The sequence below is a fragment of the Puccinia triticina genome, chromosome 18A (assembly GCF_026914185.1).
Source record: "Puccinia triticina chromosome 18A, complete sequence".
In the NCBI taxonomy this organism is placed as follows: domain Eukaryota; kingdom Fungi; phylum Basidiomycota; class Pucciniomycetes; order Pucciniales; family Pucciniaceae; genus Puccinia; species Puccinia triticina.
In genome coordinates this window covers 563,735-587,195 of record NC_070575.1, presented here as the reverse complement: position 1 = coordinate 587,195, position 23,461 = coordinate 563,735, and the positions used below count along the sequence as shown (strand labels likewise).

Sequence of the window (23,461 nt, the reverse complement as noted above, 5' to 3'; positions counted from 1 at the left end):
TGCTGACAGGCGGGGCTGCAGCATGGCCTCCCGCAGCCGCGCCAAAGTCAAAGAGGCCAACCTGAAGATCGAGGCTGAACTCGCCTCAGCAGCTGCTAGTGGGGCCACGCCGTTGTTCGTCGATTTCCTCGAGTTTGACCTCGCCAAGATGGCCGCGGGGAAGAGGCCCTGGCGAATTGTTGAGTAAGGCGGTGCGGGGCGTCGTCAGGCTCGCAAGTGGCAGGGTTCGCCGGGGCGCCTAGGGCGTGGATGTGGCAATGGGGTGCCTCGTCCTATTGAGGCGTGGAGATTGTAGTGAAGGACGGCTGGATGGCGGACAGCCATGGCTGCGGATTGGAAATAGTGGGCCGGTGGCCGGTGGCGACGGCGTGGCATGGAGTGATGGCCAGAGGGGTGTTACGACTGGTGCGGTGTATCATTGAGGCTGGATACGGGTATAAATAGAGCGGAAAGAAGAGGGGAGAAACCCCAGGGGCATCGGTTTCGTCCTAACCCCTCCCTGGAGCGCCCTAATCACTTGATTAGGCCCTCCTTGCAAAACAAAACCAACCGGCCCCTATTTGCTTGTTGCTGCGGCACGGCTGGAGGGTCGTCCATAGGACTCCAGAAGTCTTTGGGGACATTTCAACAGACTGCGGGTGTATTTAGTGTATGTAGGGGCCTCTGAAAAAAAATTGTAATAGAAATACACCAAAACTTAGATCTAAGTTTCCACAATTGTGTGGATTTAGGAAACTTGGATATATTTGTCTGCAAATAACCCTGTTTTGATGAGGTTCATTTTGAGTTTTTATCTTGATGTGTTTTGTTTTTTAAAATGATAAAGACAAAGTTGATGATAATATTCAACTAATTCAAAATCCAAGTCACATAAAACAACAATTGCGAGTTAGTTCAAGAGCTTAGCGATTCTCTCAATCTCATCTATAGACTTTCCAGCATCTAAAAACTTGGCAAACAACTCCATCTTCTTTGACTTATTCTCTTGAGAACCTTGGCAATCAATATTTTCCAATTCAAACTTTTGATCTTTGTCCCTCTCCTCCTTCTCCAAGGTCAACTTCTTCTCCTCCAACTTGATTTCGGGATCCCACTTTTTTACCTCGATTTCCTTTGTATGATTGAATTTCTTTTTCTCCAAATTGATTCCTTTACTATCCTTTTCAATCAATAGATGATACTTCATCTTCTCAAAGTTTAGATTCTCTTGAGCAACCTCAGACTTCCCTAAAAACACATCCAAAAAAATTGCATCAATTACAATTCCAAACAAAAATTCAATAGGAGGATGGACCAGCTTCCCTCTTCAATGCATAATCTTCATAGGCAACAAAAGAACTAGGAACACTGCTTCGGCAAGACTGGCTTTTAGGGTTGATGTTTTTGGAGTTTGAAGCTTGGTGTTTCCCTTTATTTGGACTAGGCCTCGGATTTTCAGAAGATGTGTTGTCATTTGTTGAATTGTCCAAGGCAAGCTCAGTGTCAGCCTTAGAGTCATCACAGCTGACCTAAAAGCTGCCTGTTCTACCTTTGTTACATATAAATTACTTTATATCTTTTTCATCTTAAGAGATAACCTTGTTTTGACTTCAGATTCTGTTTCCTCATGCAATTTTGACCCTAGTTACAACTTATCAATTCATTGTAACTATACTCCTTCCCTGAGTTACTGAGTTGTGGCGCGCTTGCGCAGTTGTGACGTGTCAGCACTACCTGGCGCGCCAAACCACATGTACATATGTAAATTACATAAGCAAACTGTGAAAATTTTCGTAGTCTGAATCCCCCTTGCCTGAGGCGGATCCACAGACTTCAGCACACCAGAACCACCACCCAGATAACCCCAGGATCACCACCAAAGAGCCTACTCTACTCCCAGTATACCTACCGTCACAGGCGCCTAGGATATTGACAGTAAGTAACCTCTTTCACTGAACCTTGATTATCTCAGAGGTACAACTCTGTGTCTTGTTTGATCTGCCTTTTCTTCTTGCTTTGCCTCCTCCTTGATCACAGGGCTGTCCCTTCAATTCTACAGGCCTTTGCCTCTATCTTGATCACAGGGCTGTCCCTTATAATCACTTGGCCTTTGCCTCAAAATCTAGGTTGCAGGGCTGTCCCTCAGGTTTCCCATTAAGAACCTTGACTGTCCAGAGAGAAGTCTAAAAAAACTGTGGCTGGATTAAACTTATCTAATCCAGATACCCTCCTGAGAGGAAGCTGTAGCACTTCTAGCACAGATTAGCAGCACTCTTCTGAAGAGTAGCATTGCCAGTGGACGTGCATTCCCACTAGAATAACCTAGTACTTCTCTTCTATCTTATCCTGCTTGGTTTCTTTCTCTCTCTTTCTCTTTTTTCTCTTACAGTTGTATTTTCTTTATCCCAAGAAATCAAACTGTTGTCCCCCATTTCTTGTGTCCTGCTGTCACTATAGAGACTCAGGCTCACAATTGGGGGCCTCATCGGGAAATTTACTCACCTTTTCATAATTCTAGACTGCTATAAAGCCAAAGGACTGATCCTCCTGACTAAATCAAACAAAAAAACTCTTAAAAATTCGAAAAAATCACTTAAAAAAATTTTTCTACATATCCTACTAACGCTGAAAATCTTCTAAAATTATCCCAAATTGCTCTTATATTGATAAAATTCCTAACTGAACCCTTGAAAAAAATTTTTTACGTCCTGTGTACTCGTGAAAGTGCAGAATTGCGACTCCTCCGCGCCGCTATTCATCCCTTCGTCGGACTTATCCTCCCCAGAACCCTCCATATCTTCGAATCAAGAGGAGATAGCGAAAAACGGAGTACGCTCAAAAGATTCTCCTGCTTCTTATCTACAATTACCGCAGTTGACCGTAAAAAAATTCTTAACGGCGCAGACTAGCGCAGAAGACGAAAACTACGACGATAGAATAGTGACAAACCCGCGCAACGGCAATCTTATCAGTAGCTCGTCGTGGACCCCTATTGCTACTGCAAGAGCACAAAAAACTCGTCGAAAGAAGACTGTTGCTCCCGTCAATATAGCCGAGTGGAACTCTAATTCCTCAGCGAAGTCAAGCGCAAAGGAAAATAAGAAAAAAACCTCTTCTACTACGCGGAAAAGCAAGAGAATTTCTGCTAAAGCTAAATCCTCAGGTACTTAACCTTTAAAAAATCCTTATTCTTCTTTTCCTACTCGACTACCAACTTTCCTACACGTGCTCACCATGCCTCCTCACCTTAGAAATGGCAGAGACCTCTCAGCAGAACAGCGCCTCCGCTACCGCCTCAGTCCAGCCGCCGAGGAAAGGCTTCGAAGAGCTAGAGTCAGCATTGCCGCCGCTCCAAGAGGATTTCCTCAAGTTCCCGGAGGAGGAGCCGCTTCCCCCAGACACAGGGATCCCTCCGGCGCTATACCAGGCGAGAGAGACATCAATAGCTCTAGCCTCGAACAGGTCCACGCCGGTACCGCGCCCAGTAGACAGGGAACAAATGATCCCTACGGCGAATTATCCTCAGAAGGATCAACCGCCCTCCCAGCCTACCAACCCCGAGGGTATGAGGCCGAATGCCTCCCCCAGTTTAGCCCTCCTTCCGCCCATTCAGAACCCACGACGGGAAGAGTCTTCCGGCCCGATGGATCTGATCCCAGAAGAAATGGAGCTGACAGGCCTCATCAACCTCTTCAACGATCAATTCGACATGTTTGTCCGAGCGAGAGAGGCACAGAACACGGCCTCGATGAAGAGACTCCTCTCCCAAGCTTCGATGACGCAAGAAATGATTATAGAGCTGGTTGGGAGAGCAGACGCTATCCGTCTATGCCAAGAATGGATCCCCAACGAGGAGCTCCATCAATTGAATCAATCTCTAGCGCAACAGAACCCGGCAGATCAAACAATCCGCCACCATTCGCAGCTAGCCGTAGCGCCACACGCCAACTATCAACCAATGATAGCCACGCCGACTCCGGAGCCTACGGGCTTACAGTACCGAGTACCAACGCAGGAGTTCCAGGGTCCTACCCCTTCCAACCGTCAGGAACTTCCACAACCGCGTCCAGAAGGTCAGATTTACCACGGCCCTCAAATACCGCAGCAACCACCGCCGCCGCCGCCGCCGCAAGCGCTCCAAGTGAGGCCAATACCAGCTTCTATACCGCGAGAGGTGGTTCAATTGTTCCGCCCCAGCCCTCATTATCAACCTGGCGGGGTCAATCCACCCCATTATCCTCACACGCAGCAAGGATACGCAGACCACAACCCCCCTCATCCTCAAGACAATTGGAGAGGATCAGGGAGGAACTGGAGACGCCCCCAGGACGACACTCAGAGAGTACTAGAGATAGGAGAATACCTGATGAGAGCCACACGAGGAGTGAGGAGAATCTATGGACGCGGGAGAGCCAGAGGGAGAGGCCCTTACTAGATGAATCTTTACCCAAAAGTTCCTTAAGTAGTGATTCACCACTAGGCCTCAGTTTAGATATTGATAATCTCTCTGATCCTTCAAATAGAGAATTTTTTCTCAATAACCTTAACTCTGAAATGTCTAGAAATGGTCCCTTGTTCCTAGAAGAAAAATTACAAGTCTTGTTCTCTAAATTTCTCTCTGAATTATCTGGTACTGTTGAAACCATTCCTGGTACTCTTCTTGAATCTTGTGTCAGCAATTTTAAAGATGTCCTGAATCATTCAATTCTTGATCTGTTTAAAGATGAATTCATTCCCTTTTTGCTTGATCAAATCCTGAATAACATAGGTGAAAGTGCCAGAGAGAAGTCCACAGTGAATAACAATGTGTTAGAACAACTGAAGAAACACATAGATGATAAGTTTGAGACAGTTCAAGATTTGATTCTGGTAAATGAATCACAATGTCATTCTAACATGGATACAATTGGCCAAAATCTGAAAGATTTTGAAGAGAAAGTGAGCAACAATCTTACTTCCATTGGTAATCAGATCAATGACCTTCATGCCAATGAGCACAACAGGTTTGAACAATCTAAGAGAAGATTCAGTGACATATCTTCTGTAGTAAACACTGTGAGCTCAAAGCTGGATTCCGTGTTAATACCAGATGACAGAGACCAACCCCCTCATCTCTTATACAATAATCCCTTCCAGAATGTCCACCATGAGCAACAACAGGAACACAGACCTCCTCCTCCTGTTCCTACTCCTGAACCCCAGAGACCACCAAGAGATAACTTTCCTAAGCCTGCTATCAATACTCCTGAGGCTAAGACCCAAGAGGAATTCCCCTACATTGATCATGGAGCAATAGACTTTGAAATGAGGAAGGAACTGTGGAAAGGTATCCCCAAAAATGGAGACTGGGAGAAATTCTCTGGAGAATTACCTTACAATCATGAGCTTTGGATTAAAAACACTGATATCCTGGTCAGAGACTACTTGATGCTGGATAACATGATAATCAGTAGATTAACAATCTTGTTAACTGACACTGCAAGGAATTGGTACCTAGGCATCAGAGACCAGTATGGAAACAAATCTTGGGCTTGGTGGAAGAATGCCATCAGAAACAAGTTTGGCACTGAGAACTGGAAATGGAAAATGCAACAAGAGTTTGAGAATGATCACTTTGCCTATGATGGGAGGAAAATCCATAAATGGTTTGGTAATCAGAGAGAAAGACTGAAAGCTTATCAACCTGAACTCAGTCAGTATCTTATTTGTGAGAAAATCTTAAAGCAATGCCCTCCAAACCTTGAGCATGCTATTAAAAGCAGATACAAAAGAGATGCCACTGAAATGAGTTTTGAGGATATGGTTATAATTGCTGAAGAGGTCATAGACAGAGTCATGAAAAGGAACAAGCCTGTGACAAACAATTATAACACTCCAAACAGATCCCACTGGAGAAGCAATCCTGCCCCTGAGAAAACTGATAAGCCAACTGACTCCTCTGCCAAAAAGAATCCTGTCTCTGCCCCTGAGAAAGAAAAACTTATATGCCATTTCTGTAAACAAACTGGTCACTTCTCCAGGGAATGCCCTAAGAAGAAGAACAGGATCAATAATGTAGGAATGGATGAGGATGATGATCCCAAGAGTGACAATGGAGAAGATCAAGGTGAACCACACAAGTCTGAATCAGAACTAGATGAAGAAGAAGAGAATCATAGAACCAATCATATGATTCTTGCCATGGACAATGGGAATGGTGCCAATTATGACCCCTTGGTTGATTTTGATTTTGGAACACATGCTGTAGAGTGTGAGATAAACCAAGACTTCTCCATTGCTGAAATTCAAGCTGAAACTCATCAACCCCAGACATGGGACAAATCCTGCCATTCTTCCCACATAGAGGATGCTAGACTGATGAAATGTAAACCTGATAAAGGAAAAGCTCATCTTACTGGAAAAGCAAATCTTACCACTGTCCTTATTGAATCCAGAGAACAATCATGTCTTCTTGATAGTGGAGCTTCTTGCTCAATCATCAGCAACAAATTGCTAGACTCTATATTACCAGAATGGGAAAACAAGCTCATGCCAATTAACCATGCAAAATTTCACAGCTGTAGTGACCAATTACAACCAATGGGCATAATAGAAACAGCTTTGATTTTTCCTCACACTAAAGGCTCTATCAGAATTCTAGCAGAATTTGTAGTCATGAAAAATGCAAGAATTGACTATCTTATCCTTGGAAATGATTACATGTCTCTTTATGGCTTTGACATCACAAACAGCAAAGAGAGATTCTTTACCATTGGAAATGAGAACAAGAGGAAGAAATTCAGTTTTAAGTCTCATCATCTGGAGAAAATGAGCCCTTCCAAGGAAATTTCTGCTGTAAAGAAGTCCAATCCTCAACTGCAGAAATTTATTACAGAAGAACTCTGTGAAGCCAAGTTCAGTGATAAGTTGACTATTGAGCAAAAGGAGAAGCTGTTTGAAGTCCTCCACAATAACAACCTTGCCTTCTCCAATACCAACCAGCCCCTTGGTGCCATTAAAGGTCATGAAGTTCATATCAAATTGACAACTGAGAGACCCTATCCTCCTCTCCTCAGAAGACCTCCTTATCCTGCCAGCCCCAAAAGCAGAGAAGCTCTTGAACAACACATTGAGGAACTAGTAAACCTGAATGTTCTAAGGAAAGTTGGTCATAATGAAGTAGTTGAGATCACTACTCCTGTAATCATTGCCTGGCACAATGGAAAGTCCAGAATGGTAGGAGACTTCAGAGCTTTGAATTCATACACTGCTTCAGACAGGTATCCCATTCCCAAGATCAGTGAGACTCTGAACAACCTGGCCAAAGCTAAGTATCTGACTAGCATGGATGTACTCAAAGGTTTTCACCAGAATGTCATTGCAGAAGATTCCAGACATCTACTCAGGATTATTATGCACAAAGGAATCTATGAGTACCTTAGAATGCCCTTTGGGATCAAGAATGCCCCCTCTCATTTCCAGAGAATGATGGACATTGAATTCAGAAAGGAAATTGATGAGAAGTGGGTCATTATCTACATTGATGATATCATCATTATGTCCAACACTTGGGAGGAACACCTCAATAGGACAGACAGAATCCTGAAAGTTGTCATTAACATGAACATGAAAATCTCCTTGAAGAAGTGTAACTTTGGATTTGATCAGATCAAAGCTCTAGGCCATCTTGTGTCTGGTATTGCCATAGGAATAGACCAGAATAAAGTAGCTGCTGTCCTCCAAAAACCTGTGCCTAGTAGTAGGAAAGAAATGCAATCATTTCTTGGTTTTGCTGGGTACTACAGACAACACATTGAGAAGTTTGCAGAGATAGCCAAACCTCTGACTGAGCTGACAAGGATTGATGTCATATATGAGATGACTCATCATAGAATAGTAGCCTACAACTTGTTAAAAGAGAAACTGACCACAGCTCCATTGCTATTGTTTCCTGACTGGGCCCATCCTTTCACACTATATGTAGATGCTAGTATGACTGGTCTAGGTGCTGCTTTACATCAAGTCCAAGTCATTGATGGAGTGAGAAAAGAAGGACCCATTGTTTTCATATCCAGACAACTGAAGGACAGTGAAACAAGATATGGTGCTAGTCAACTTGAATGCTTATGTCTGGTTTGGGCCCTGGAAAAACTCCATTACTACTTGGATGGCAGTGTATTTCATGTTGTAACAGACTGCACAGCTTTGAGATCACTATTGAACATGAAGACTCCCAACAGACATATGCTCAGGTGGCAGATTGCTATTCAAGAATACAGAGGCAATATGACCATAATCCACAGAGATGGGAATATTCACAAGAATGCTGATGGACTGAGCAGATGGGCTTTGCCAAATGATCCCAGTAACCCTGCTTATGACCCAGAAGACAAGGATGATGATAGATTCCCCATCATGGGCATACATGTCTCTACTTTCAAGAATGAGTTCTTTGACTCAGTGAGAGAAGGCTACAAGCAAGACAAGAACACTACCATATTGTCTGAACTTTTGTTGAAAGATGCTAAAGATGCCCAGTTAAAAAATTCCTTACAAGATCCTTGGAGAAAGCTATATGATGAAGGAAGATTCTCCATATTTGATGGCCTCATCTACTTCAGAGAGAAACACAACTCTGTCCTAGTCCTAGCTGACAAAGAAAGTATCAACACCATCTTGCATGAATGCCATGACAGTGTCTACTCTGGTCATCTTTCTGAAGATAGGACTTTAGAAAAAGTAGCTGATACTGCTTGGTGGGCTAACTGGAAACAAGACACTGGTGAATACTGCTCCTCCTGTGATAGATGCCAGAAAGCAAATAAAGCCACAGGCAAAAGATTTGGACTGCTTATGAAAATTGAGGAACCTTCAAAACCATGGGATGTTATTAACATGGATTGGGTAACTTCCTTGTCCCCTGGAGGAGCTGCTAGTTTCAATGCTTGTCTGGTAATAGTGGACAGATACTCTAAGACCCCTATATTTGTACCCTGCTTCAAGGATGACTCTGCCATGGACACGGCCATACTGTTTTGGAACAGAGTAATGCCTAGGACTGGAATCCCCAGAATCATCATCTCTGATAGAGACCCTAAGTTCACATCTGAATTCTGGACTGGTTTGCATAGTATGCTAGGAACAAAACTCTCCTTCTCCACTGCTTACCACCCCCAGACTGATGGATTAGCTGAAAGGATGATTCAAACACTTGAAGATATGATCAGAAGATTTTGTGCATATGGTCTAGAATTCAAAGACAATGATGGTTACACTCATGATTGGGTTTCACTTCTACCAATCCTTGAGCTAGCATATTGCACCAGCATACATTCAACCACTGGAAAACCCCCTGCCATCCTAGAAAAAGGCTGGATCCCAAACCTTCCCAGGAATTTCTTGAAGCAAGACTCTGTAGACATTCATCCTACTGCTCTTGCCTATGGAAAGATCTTTGAGAAAGCCAGAAAACATGCTGAGCACTGCATAACAGAAGCTACATCTTACAACAAAGAGAGATGGGACAAGAGTCACAAAGAACCATCTTTTAAAGTTGGTGATAAAGTCCTAATATCCACAGCAAACTTCAACAACCTGTCTGGCCCTAAGAAGATGAGAGACTCCTTCACAGGACCATTCCTTGTGAAAGCTTTACATGGGAAAAATGCTGTAGAAGTGATACTGACTGAAGAGTTTAGCAGGAAACATCCCACATTTCCTGTCAGCTTGGTGAAACCATACAAAGACCCCAATCCAGACAAGTTCCCCTTGAGACAGAAAGTCAAAGTTGTCATCCCCCCCATGGATAAGACCCCTCAGAGTAAAGTCATACAAAAGATTCTCAGAGACAAGAGATTGAGAGTGGAAAACAGAGATGTTATGATGTACTTAGCTAGATACAAAGGTATGAGTGCTGATCATGATGAATGGCTCCTTGAGAAAGACATCCCAGACTCTGCTATCCTTCTCAGGAAATTCAGAAGTGAGAAGAGGTCTAACCCTGTGGTTTAATTTCTTACAGAAATCCAACCCTTTTGGTGGTAGGGAATGTCAGCCTTAGAGTCATCACAGCTGACCTAAAAGCTGCCTGTTCTACCTTTGTTACATATAAATTACTTTATATCTTTTTCATCTTAAGAGATAACCTTGTTTTGACTTCAGATTCTGTTTCCTCATCCAATTTTGACCCTAGTTACAACTTATCAATTCATTGTAACTATACTCCTTCCCTGAGTTACTGAGTTGTGGCGCGCTTGCGCAGTTGTGACGTGTCAGCACTACCTGGCGCGCCAAACCACATGTACATATGTAAATTACATAAGCAAACTGTGAAAATTTTCGTAGTCTGAATCCCCCTTGCCTGAGGCGGATCCACAGACTTCAGCACACCAGAACCACCACCCAGATAACCCCAGGATCACCACCAAAGAGCCTACTCTACTCCCAGTATACCTACCGTCACAGGCGCCTAGGATATTGACAGTAAGTAACCTCTTTCACTGAACCTTGATTATCTCAGAGGTACAACTCTGTGTCTTGTTTGATCTGCCTTTTCTTCTTGCTTTGCCTCCTCCTTGATCACAGGGCTGTCCCTTCAATTCTACAGGCCTTTGCCTCTATCTTGATCACAGGGCTGTCCCTTATAATCACTTGGCCTTTGCCTCAAAATCTAGGTTGCAGGGCTGTCCCTCAGGTTTCCCATTAAGAACCTTGACTGTCCAGAGAGAAGTCTAAAAAAACTGTGGCTGGATTAAACTTATCTAATCCAGATACCCTCCTGAGAGGAAGCTGTAGCACTTCTAGCACAGATTAGCAGCACTCTTCTGAAGAGTAGCATTGCCAGTGGACGTGCATTCCCACTAGAATAACCTAGTACTTCTCTTCTATCTTATCCTGCTTGGTTTCTTTCTCTCTCTTTCTCTTTTTTCTCTTACAGTTGTATTTTCTTTATCCCAAGAAATCAAACTGTTGTCCCCCATTTCTTGTGTCCTGCTGTCACTATAGAGACTCAGGCTCACACTCAGCAGCTGTCAAACCAGTTGTAAGAGTCTCTGTTAGACTCTTCACTCCAGTTCAGTGAAGGTGATCCTAAAAGCATCCAGTGAGGATTTGGGGCTAGACAAGAATTATAGTCTTGGAGAGAATTTTCTAGAACCCAACAGTATGTATTGCAAATCTAGCTCAGTAGATAGAAGTCAGCTTTTCTCTCTACATACAATGGTTTGAGGATTTGAAGAGAAAGGAAAGGGATGGAGGGAACGTACCTAGCTCAGTAGATAGAAGTCAGCTTTTCTCTACTGAGCTAGGAGGGCGCGGGAGAGTCGAGTCTAAATAGTCGCGGTGGTGGTTGCTGAGGTGATCATTGGGGATTGTTATGTGAAACCCGTACTTGAGGCTTGAGGGCGCGCTTCACACCAGTGGATGAAGATTTGTGCTTCTTCTTTCTTGAAACTGGTTTCTTAGGTTGACTGGAGTCTTCATCAGTTGTATCGTGTACTGCAACCTTGGCAGCTGAGAACAATGTGGACTTCTTCTTCTTTGCTGCAGTTTTCTTTGTTGGGCTTTCTGCTTCACTTTGACCGGAATTGTCCTTTTGAGAAGGTTTGGTGAAAGCTGTTGAAGTTGATTTATAAAGTTCCTTGCGCTTCCTCTTTGATCCCATTTCCTTTGATGGAGAGTCGTTCAAATCATTGTTATCTTGCAGTCCAATATCTTGTGAAGTGTTGTTGAGATTGATTTGAGAGGCCAGATTGATTGTTTTAGAATTTCTTCCGGTGTTGATAACATTGTTTCCTGATGAAAGGCTATCACATTGTTGAACAAATGATTTCTTGGAAAGCTGGACAGGAGCATGTATCAGTAAACATTATTTCAATGAATTTGATTTCAATTAAAAACGTACATCTAATCTTGCCACAGCTTTTGGATCTCCTCGATTTTCATTTCAATGATCTGAATGTTTGCTCTAAGAATTTCAATTTGTCTTCAGTTTAGTTATGAAACAAAACAATTTGTATGAATGATTTAGGTGTGCTTACACTCACTCAATTCTCCTCAACATACTCAATTGAGCTATTATCATCAGAGGTTGGTTTGGGTCCATTTTTTTGATGCTTCTTTGGAATTCTCAACAAAGGATGGATTGCGGAGGATTTTGATTGCTTCTCCTCATTGGAGCCGTCGGAGCCGTCTTGGTTTTTGTCATCTGAATGATCCTCAGAAGAATGACTTGAATCCTCTGCATCTTTCTGACACCAAGGATTCACATCTGGACAATCACAGAATAAGTTGTCCATTTCAGCATAAAGGGCACACATGCTGTCAAGCTTCTCAGCAATTGTCCTGATTCCAGCTTGTTGATTGTTGGGGGTTAGACCAAATCCAGTAGAAAGTGATTGTGTATGAGCCTTCTTGTATTTTTTCCGGTAAGACATGAATTGATCTTTCATTTGTCAAGGTGTGAGATCAATTTTTGAGGGAGACTGATTGCAAAGGTTGATAGCCATTAACTCGTAACCATTGATCTTCCCTTTAACTGGTCGTTCAACTTTAGGGGCCTTGTTGTCTCCAAAACAAGCAATGTAGTTTTTCCTGTCTCTGAGCCATTTGATTATGATAAGGTAATCTTCTCGCTTCAGATGACCTTGGGTAGTAGCAATTTTGTCCACATCTCCTGAATTTTTCTTTGGGAATCGGTTCTTAAGGAAGGACCTTGATTCCTTCCGTGTTGGTTTCTTCGCTGCCAAAAATTTGTTTCGGGCCATTCTGTTGGTATGATGAAGAAGGATGAGAAAGAGATCAATGGGATCAAAGGTATAAGTATACTTTGAATCAACGTGGAGGTAAGACTTACCTTGAAAAAACAGATTCGAATGAAGTCGGGGTGGTTGAGTTTGGTGTGTGGTTGATATTTTGGCTGGGATGATTTGATTTGTACTGCAAAGTCAGATGTATTTGGTTGAGAACAGGTATTTTTTTGTCTTATATTTGACAGGCCCTGGCCAAAAAAGAACCTTTTTTTGCTTTTGCAATTGAGGATTGTGTGAGACCCGTTGATTAGGTAATGGTGGGTTTGGTCATATTTGATACCCCCTAATGGAATAAAATTTCTAGTTCTTCCAAATCTCTCAAATATTACTGAATTTGGGGGAAATTGTGTATCAATCCCCAAAAAATTGCAGCCTCTCCTCATTGCAACAGGGGGGTTCATGGTTGAAATTTACAAAACGTTAGGACAAATTTTGATATAATCCTGCTCATAAGGGCCTTCAATTTAACTCAAATGTTTTTTCAAATTCAATTGTGAACCCCCCTAATGTCTCAAGCGCCATTCTTACATCAGTGGCAAGAGGTATTTTTGTGTATCAAACCTCTTTTGAAGAAAGCAAAGTTTCAGTTTTACTTAAGTCTATCACACAATAATTTCATAGTTCTTCATTTTTGTGGGTTTTATTTTTCTTTTGGGTATGCCCCAGTGCCGCTGAATCCATCAAAAGTGACTAGCTTCACAAAAAATTAGGCTTTCTGCCTTCCAAGGGAAACAATGTTAGGGATAAAAAATGTATGAAAAATTTGGAAATTCTCTGAGCATAGGCATGAAATGTGTATGAATGGACTTCAAAAATGTATGAATTTAGCCAAAATTCTGGATTTTACATTACCCACATTTATCCAAGTTTCCTAAATCCACACAATTGTGGAAACTTAGATCTAAGTTTTGGCATATTTCTATTACAATTTGTTTTCAGCCCCTACATACACTAAATACACCCGCAGTCTGTTGAAATGTCCCCAAAGACTTCTGGAGTCCTATGGACGACCCTCCAGCCGTGCCGCAGCAACAAGCAAATAGGGGCCGGTTGGTTTTGTTTTGCAAGGAGGGCCTAATCAAGTGATTAGGGCGCTCCAGGGAGGGGTTAGGACGAAACCGATGCCCCTGGGGTTTCTCCCCTCTTCTTTCCGCTCTATTTATACCCGTATCCAGCCTCAATGATACACCGCACCAGTCGTAACACCCCTCTGGCCATCACTCCATGCCACGCCGTCGCCACCGGCCACCGTCCCACTATTTCCAATCCGCAGCCATGGCTGTCCGCCATCCAGCCGTCCTTCACTACAATCTCCACGCCTCAATAGGACGAGGCACCCCATTGCCACATCCACGCCCTAGGCGCCCCGGCGAACCCTGCCACTTGCGAGCCTGACGACGCCCCGCACCGCCTTACTCAACAATTCGCCAGGGCCTCTTCCCCGCGGCCATCTTGGCGAGGTCAAACTCGAGGAAATCGACGAACAACGGCGTGGCCCCACTAGCAGCTGCTGAGGCGAGTTCAGCCTCGATCTTCAGGTTGGCCTCTTTGACTTTGGCGCGGCTGCGGGAGGCCATGCTGCAGCCCCGCCTGTCAGCAATTACAGCATGCAAGATGAAGGGGGGATGGGAGAGACGCAACTATACGCGGGCGTTCTTGTGCGCAAGCTTGATCTAGTCATGATTCACTGGCTGGTCTGGCTGTATGAGATTGAGCGGCACCGGAGTATCCTGGGCCCGGGCTGTCTGACTTTCTTCTCTGCTCTTCCTTCCTCCTATAGCCTAACAACCTCCATCCCGGCGGCTTGAATCGTCGGCGGAGGAGAACAAAAACCGGAGACAACAGTTGGCAGGAGAGGATCACCATCCTTGTCTCCTCATCGTCATAGGCGGCTGATCCTCCTATCACGTCCACAAACGCCGCTCTCTCAGGAACGACAAGAACGCCAGGCTGGAGACAAGGAGACCAAATGGCTTGTGCTTGTGCCGGACCCAGACCGCGCTCGGCTTGCTGACCTGTGCCCACTCCGGCTTGCCCCTCACACCTTCAACTCAACTCCAGCGACCACGACCCTTGCGATCACGCTCAGATAGATCACCGACTGGCTCTGCAGCCCCCCTCCCAGACCTCCATGATCCATCCAACCCCGCTCGCCCTCCCAACCAATGATTCTACATCCCTCTCGCTCCAAGCCCTACTTTCCTACCATCAACTACACCATTGTGAGCCCAGTTTAACTAGCTCTTTGCTCTTCGCGAAATTCTTTGTTAGGCTGTTTGGAGTGTGGACTTCTTGCCTCTGGCCGCGGGTGATCACAATGTTTATAATGTTCGATGAGCAATTGGTGGTCTGTCTTGACTATCTACCTCTCCACACATTAGAAAAAAGAATATTGCTGAACAGGAGCCAAAATTTTGAATAAATGTAAACATTTTTGGGACTAAAACAATTAGTTGGTTAGACATGTAGCCTCAAACCATTATGAATGATCCAGATTTGAAGAGCATGATCAAAGTATCTCCAACCTTGAACTGGTCAGAATCCAATGAAGATGTTTAAAATTATTTGTTCTTGAGGTGGCCTCATTTCATCATACTTTCCCTGCGCCTGACGGATCACAGAGCTGATATCTTTTTCATTCTTCTTCCCTTTTTTTTTTTTTTGGTATAAAAACACTACAAGTGGGGATGGGATGCTTGATTCTCCAAAAGAACTGGAGAGAATAATCAATTATGGAGTCCTAACTTTGTAAGCAGCAAACTCCAAGATTGATGAACCTGCCTGAAATCAATAGATTTAAAATATTTTGATGAGTTGGACTGGTTATCTGGGGGAGGTGAGGCCATTCAGCAAGAAAGGGGCATTCAGGGACCAGGGAGCTTAAACCTGCTTAGATCTTGCAGCGGCGTGGCCACTTTGGCCTCTAGTGAGCTCTAAATTACAATTTTTTTTTTTTTTTTTTTTTTTTTTGGCTTGACAAGTGAATCTTCAACATTTTTTCTCTTCCATTTTTAGGATATGCAAGTGAATCATGAAGTAGTTTAGCTTTATCACAAGGAACCCAGTCTTTTTTGTCTGTACTTTTTTTGTAGTACTCATCTTTGATCAGTTGCAAAGCTCTTTGGGTTTTGGCCGGCAGCTGGACGGAGTAACCAAGTCGAGTATGTGAAGATGAAATGGGACTAGTGGAAGGGAGAGTCAGATGAGCATAGTGTGTAGCTTTCCATGCACACTCAACAACACCTTGAAAACCTGAAAAATAAAGACCAAATCCATTTTTAGGGAAGACAAATTTGCCACCGTGCCCATCTAACTTTCCTTTGATTAAGTCACCAGTGGATTTGTCGATTGGGAACTATGTGACAAATGTGTAGGGGGATGAGTCTTGATTGGTGTGGCAGTTGTTTGCAAAATTGTTGAGGGTATAGGATAAGTGACAAGTAAAAGCTTCAGGATCCGTGACAAAATCTGGAGACAAGCCTGGAGCATTCAATGGCTGAAAATTTTCTTTGACTTCATCAAACAGAGGTTTAGAAAGGGCCTTGGATTGTTTGCCAATAAATTGATTGACTTCAGGCAGACCAGTTTGAAGTTCTTCCCACCCATCACGATCACGAGCTACCCTCTCCGCAATACCCGTTATTCCAATCGTAGTCTTTGCTTTGTACGCTTTCCGCCAAACTAAACTAAACAGATTGCCATTTTATGCTGGAACATTTGAGGTGTTGGGATTCTGGAATTTGGATTGCTGGATTCGATGGCGGCTGAGATTTTGAAATCGGGCTTTCAATGAGCTGTCCTTGGTGGCAAACGGGTTGGATTTGACTACACAAACAATGTGTTTGCGGCTGCTGTCGGCGTAGGCGATGAAGCTCTTGCAAAACATCCGAATTCCCGCATTGTGGTCCTTCCTGCAAAAATGTGCCGTAATTTGTTCTTTGCCAGAGTATTTGAGGTTGGCCTTCTGCCTGTCTTGAAGTTGTTTTGCTGCTTTGAACTCTCAATGTCGTAGCTGCTTTTTGGAAAGGAATTGTAAGGCAGGTGGAGCACATGGAGCATGACGGTTTGAAGTTGGTGGCCCAATGCAAAAAGGCAGCCCTGATACATCAGGTAATCTAGGGCATCAATTCTGGATGTTTCTGACACACTCAAGAGGATTGTGGGACTCTCCAGGACAGGTTTGCAAACAGGGGTTTCAAGGGTGTTTGGGGGTGGATTGAAGTACTTCTTGGTTGATGCTTTGCTGAGCCGGATTAAGCGCCTTGGGGTTTGCAAAGCTGCATGTGAAATCCGGTTTGGAGAAAGCCGCTTGTTCAACTGATGAAAAAGAGAATGCATAAGTCAGAAACATAGGAATTCCCCCATTAACCTGAACCATAGCCCATCTGCAGATCCCATCCATGAGGGAGGCCCTGACTCTTGGGGTGATGCAGGGCATCTCAAACGGATGGTTCTTACACACTCCAGAGGAGGCCTCCTGAGGATGGGATCTGCAGATGAGTATTCCACCTTCCCATATACCAGTGGCCATGAATATCCTTATAGGAGGCTTTGCCTCTGGAAGTACAAAGGGCATCTCAAACGGATTGGTTCTGATGTACACCAGAGGAGTGTCCTGAGGATATTCATGTCAATGGTAATTAGGGGAGGTGGTGTTTTACATCTCAAGGCTTGGGCTGGCTTTCATAATTTGGATGGTGAAAGGACTTGCCTGTGAGCTCATGATGATTGGTGAATGCGTGTGATAACAGTCCAGGTGAACACAAATCCTAAACGGAAAAAGAAAATGGCCTCAATCATTCAATTGAGGCCTTTTATTTATTATCATGACCGACTCACCTGGAGGCAAGGGCGGGGCTCAGAGGCCTTGTGAGGTTGTCCGCGAGCTGACAGAACAAAGGGAGGCCTGGACAGTCAGCCAGGCCTCAAATATCAATAAAAAACTTGGCCTCAATTGATCAATTGAGGCCCAGGACCGTTGAAGGAAAAACCAACTCACCTTAGTTTGTTGGGGGGGGGAGCGGGGGGGGGGGGGGGGGGATCACGATCGCATGGCGGGTCCGGGGAGAGGGGAGGTGTGAGGTCGTTTTTGGAGGCCTTCCGAGGTCATCCGCGAGCTGTCAGAACAATGGGAGGCCTGGACAGTGAGCCAGGCCTCAAATATCAAAAAAACAAGGCCTCAATTGATCAATCAAGGCCCAGGACCATTGAAGGGAACACCAGACTCACCTGGGTTCGGTGGGGGGGGGGGGGGATTGCGTCACCACAGCAGGTCTGGGGCAACTTGAGGTGTGAGGTTGAGGTCCCGCGAGCTGACAGAACACTGCAAGGCCTGGACAGTCATCCAGGCCTCAGAGATAAAAAAAACATGGCCTTGATCCATTGATCAAGGCCCAGGACAGTTGAACAGCCAAAATGTTCACCTGGGTTTGTTGGTGGGGGATTGTGGCACAAGGGCAGGGTCCAGGGCAAGTTGAGGTGCAAGGACAAGGTCAGAGGCCTTCTGAGGTTGTCTGCCAACTGATAGAACAGAGAGAGGCCTTGACAGTCAGACAGGCCTCAAAGATTAAAAAAACCCTGGCCTTGATATCACCCACCGGTATTTGTTGGCTGGGTTTCCGTGGCAGTGACTATGAGATTGAGAGTTGAGGGGTTTTATGCACTTGGGAAGTCTTTTGATGAAGAGTTGAAGCTTGGCTTGGTCGAAGGGAAGAGGATGAAAGGGCAAACATGAATCCACCCACTCAAGTGGAAGAGTTTGACTGGGAACGGAGGAAAAAAAATCAAAGGTGAAACATGAATATGATATTGGTGACACTGTATTAATTGAAAGGCAACCAAAAACACCGTGGCATGAACATGGTTCCAGACCACTTCAAACGGTTTGGAAGACCGGATCTAGGTGAATAGAAATCAATTTCATTCAAACAAAAATCATCCCCCCCAAATGATCCACTTGCCTTATTCAAAGTGGGCCAGTGTGATGGGACGCAAGATATGTCTCAGATCATACAAAGCTTTGTCAGTGTGGGGTGCTATTTCAGGGGGTGGTTCAGGAATTTCATCTTCATAGAGCTTGTTCCATTGATCTTTGAGGTCTGCCAGCAGATTATTTAGAATGATGCATGTAACAATCCATTTGATGGCTTCCTTCATCTCTTCCTGCCTGCATAATTGACTTCAAATCTCACGTAGGCTAGCAAATTGACCTTTGAGAATCCCAATGGCATGTTCAATTCTGACTTGAGATTGGGCAAGGCGGTAGTTGAAATTGACGTTTCGCTGGTCAGATAATTCTCTGGGCCCTTTGTATGCAGGGACAACATATCCATCATTGGTGTAGGCTGAGTCTGCGAGTAGGAATTGGTTTTGATCAAAATATTGTTCTGGTTCCTGGGCAACCTTCATGTGTGAAAAAACATAAGCATCATGACAGGAGCCAGGGAATCCCGCCAGGTACAATATGAAATTCTTGTTGACATCACATATGAGAGTAACTGAGATTGAGTATCTGAGGGGCAGGCCAAATAAAAAATCAGTCAACATGTTAGAAGATTGCTTTATAGAAGATAGTATCAAAAATATGACCTCTTCTTTTGATTGAAGTAGTGATTCCCATCTACTGGGGGCTTCTGACTCAAGGGAATTAACGTTCCATCAACAAATCCGACACAGCCAGGAAATCCTTCCTCTTGCATGACCTGTGATGATTTGATTCATTCAGATTTGGTTGGCCATGAGATTAGAGAAGTTCGTAATTTGTAAATAGCATTGATGAATCTTCTAGTATACAGGTCAATTGTTCCAAAGCCAACTTGGAAAAGATTTTTCAGCCTTAAGACAGCTGACCCGTTGCCATTTGATCCAAGATGGCACAGAGCAACAGCAATTTGAATAGGTGGTTCTGAGAGTTGTTGTAGAAGATGGGGTTTTGTTCAATAAGCTGGAGGAGGTTGAGGAAACATGGAAATGTCATATGAAACAGTTTTAAAAAGCTTGAGGCTGATAGGTCTTGAAGTTCACACACGTCATAGCGAGGATTTAAGCGAGTGGTGGAATTGCGGTCTTCTAGGTATCGTCTCTGAAGCTGATGCATCGAAAAAGCGTAAAAATCTTCAAGGTCTGAGTCATAATCATAATCAAAATCAAGCATCAAGCCAAGGGCAGCAACATTGGCCCCTTCAACTATCTTTTTTCTTCGAGATACTTTTGGCATGATTGCTTTTGAGCTCTCAAAGGTTCCAGGAAGTGAATTTGATCGAGGTATCAGTTCGTTAGAAGGCTCCAGGAAGTAAAATTGATTGGGGGTTCAGTTGGGTAGAAGGCTCCAGGAAGTGATTTGGATCGGGTGTCAGTTGGGCCAAAGGTTCCAGGAAGTGTATTTGATCAGGGTTTCAGTTGGCTTGAACGTTTGAGGAAGTGAATTTGATTTGGGCATCAGTTGGATTGAATGCTTGGTGAACTGAATTGGGGCTCAGGTTGCTCAAGTGGGGTGAGTTAAAAAACTATGATAATTTGAATTGACTGATTTGAGTGAAAAAAGTGTGATTTAGCTATTTCAAAATCCACCTTGGTTGGGTTGGTGGGTTTCAAAAACCCGTCAATTAGGAATTGTGGATTTGGAAATTTCTAATTGACTGGTTTGTAATGGTGGATTTCTCATATTTGATACCCCCTAATTGTACTTGTTTCAGCGTTGATTAAATCCAAACCTCTAAACAATAGATCTTTTTTGTCATCATCACCCAGGGTGTCGCTAGAAGAGTTCTAGCTCTTGGCATCACCAAGGCTGACAAAATTGCTGAGGGGGGGTGGGTCAGGTGTGAGGGATCAATTGACCCAGTCTGCTTCCCAGGCATATTGATCCAAGTATATTAAAGCCAGTGAATCATGGAAAAAAAATCAAGGGTTCCCCCTAAAAATTACCAAAAAAACAGGAAAAAAGTCAAGGGTTTCCCCCACACAAAAAATCAGAAGTCAAGGGTTTCCCCCACACAAAAAATCAGAAAAAAAAAGTCAAGGGTTCCCCCCACAAAATAAAAAACCACAAAAGCACAATGAAAAGACAATAAACAAATCCAAAAGCCTGCAAACTGCCACCCAACATCAGAAAGCTGATGTACCGTGGCCCACTGTACATCCCTTTCTAGCAGGGTCAAAAAACAAATGAGAGGATGACCCCCAGCGGTTAAGCACAAGGAGGGCCAACGAGTATTCCCCCGTCAAACTGCACAAGTGTAACAGCAGACGGGGGTGAGACAACTCCCCGGCTGGAAACCAGCACCAAGGAGTCGCCTGAGGGAACAAGGCTTCCTCAAGGTTCCCTATTTATAGACTCCCAGCCTCACCATGCTCTCGCATTATCATCTTGACAACAACCAACAACAGGGCCACGGCCATATCAACTGAATCACACCACCCTGGCAACTGCCACAGACATTCCTGCGGGGATGAAAAATTTTACATATGTATTGGACCCGCTTGAACATCTACCAAGCCTTGTCAAAGGCCTTGCTGCAAGCAGAAAATCCAGAGGACCTACGCGACCACCACCTGACGGCTCTTCAACATTTTTGTAATAGTCCTCCAAAAGGACTCTTCACTGGGCAGACATGGAAGCTGGCACAAGGCCAAGGTGGCTCAGAATTTCTAGGAACCACTTATGTTTTGTATTTCTAACCCAGGAGAGAAGATCAGCTTCTCTCTCCTAACTGCATACAATCTGATAATGAGGAATAGAAGAAGGTGCTCACCTAACCCAGGAGAGAAGATCAGCTTCTCTCTGCTGAGTTAGGTGGGACGCAGGGAGGGTCGAGTTAAGTGTAATTTTTAGAAGAACGCGAAGTGACCTGAGATGATGATGATTTAACCTAAGTAAGTGACGACTCTCGACAACACAGCTTAATGCTCCAGCAACACACCTGAGATGATGATGATTTAACCTAAGTAAGTGACGACTCTCGACAACACAGCTTAATGCTCCAGCAACACACCTGCGGCGACGCAGGGATTGTTTTGATTTGGTTTTGATGATGTTTGAGGGACGCGCACAAGAGAGATGAATATTAGTCTCTTCCTCACGAGTATAATGATGTAAACGCGTGATTTTTATTATGAAGACATAAGAAATAAGAAAAACAATTTTAATATAAAATAGCGAACCTGAGATGATGATGATTTAACCTAAGTAAGTGACGACTCTCGACAACACAGCTTAATGCTCCAGCAACACACCTAAATGAGAAAAACAACATAAAGAGAGAACGAAAGATTAAAGAAATAAGTTATTAGGTTATGAGTAAATACATAGATGATAGAAAAGTTATATGTGCATACCTGCGGCGACGCAGGGATTGTTTTGATTTGGTTTTGATGATGTTTGAGGGACGCGCACAAGAGAGATGAATATCTGATTTATAGGAAGGTGTGAAAAAGAGAAAAGGGGAAGTAGGGATGAGGAAAGTTTTGTTAGTTTGAATATTCTTGGTTTTTGAGGATTGAGGTGATGTCGATGTGCTTACTAGTCTCTTCCTCACGAGTATAATGATGTAAACGCGTGAGGAAAAGACCAGTAAGGTGTGCGAGCTTGATTCGCTTTTGATGAACGGTTGAAAATGGGGTTAGGGTTTCAATTGGTATTTTCCGGATGCTGGTGAGAATTGAAAGTACTTGCTGCGTATTCATAATGAGATGAGTAAATATTCATAATCTAACATTAAGTACTCCCAGGTTGCTGATGTAATCTGTCCGTGATCTTCATGTGAAGCCTCTGGGTCTTCACAATTTTCTTCAAGCTTCTTCATCAATCTCAAGCGGCTCGACCATTTCAAGGCCATCAAATACTACCTGTTACTTGGGCGGGGCGACTTCATCAGTCTACTCATTGAGACCCTCGGCCTCAGTCTCAATGAGCCCGCCAACACCTTGTATCTTCACAACCTCACCTCCACACTCGTGTCAGCCATCCGCGCCACCAGCAACAAACAATTGTTGCCCAACAGACTTGTTATGCGCAAGCTCAATTTCAGTCCCCACGTGTCCCGCTGGGACTTTTTCATGCTCAAGTTCAAGACCGAATGCCTCATTGGTATCGTCCTCTCCGCAGCCGCTATGGAGAATTACATGCGCATGTTGAGGGTGCTCTGGTAGATGAAGCGGCTCAAATAATTGCTTGACCCCGCCTGGAAAGTGGCCATCCTTGGCGTCAACTTTTCCCTCAAACCCCGCCACTGTCCTTCTTGACTGACTACCTCATCCAACTAAACACTACTCTCACTGAATCACAGGACAACCTGTATGCTGACGGGTTCACAAAATCTGTGTTGCTCTAACAATTGAGAAATCAGCAGCAAGGTGCAAAGGCCTTGGGGACCAAAGTGAGTCCGCGCACGACCGCTTCCGGCTCCACAGGTGATCTGACGGGCCCTGCTTGCTTGCCCCCTGCGTATGTTTGTGTGTGTGATTATGGGAGGGTGGAGGACTCAGAAAAGGACGAGGGCGCCGGGTACAGGGCCCAGGCGGAGGGCACCGGCTTGGACGGCTCAGCAGCCGACGCAAGCAACATTATGCAGCTGGGATCGATCCTGATCACCATTGCCAACCATTAGCGCCAGTTCACTGAGCTTGGACTCAACATCATCTCCGCGCTCTCCACCCAACAAGACTTTAAACCTCCCCCCCCCCACCCCTGTACT

The 23,461-nt window shown here is 44.3% G+C and overlaps 1 protein-coding gene across 1 annotated transcript; it reads left to right on the top strand.

Moving 5' to 3' along the window:
• Positions 1 to 22: 22 nt before the first annotated feature.
• Positions 23 to 22,916, top strand: PtA15_18A73 (uncharacterized protein; the record flags this gene model as incomplete). The annotated part of the gene is made up of 2 exons (XM_053165030.1): positions 23 to 183; positions 22,562 to 22,916. The coding sequence occupies 2 exons, from the start codon at positions 23 to 25 to the stop codon at positions 22,914 to 22,916; spliced, it is 516 nt and encodes a 171-aa protein (XP_053028572.1).
• Between the last annotated feature and the right edge of the window lie 545 nt (positions 22,917 to 23,461).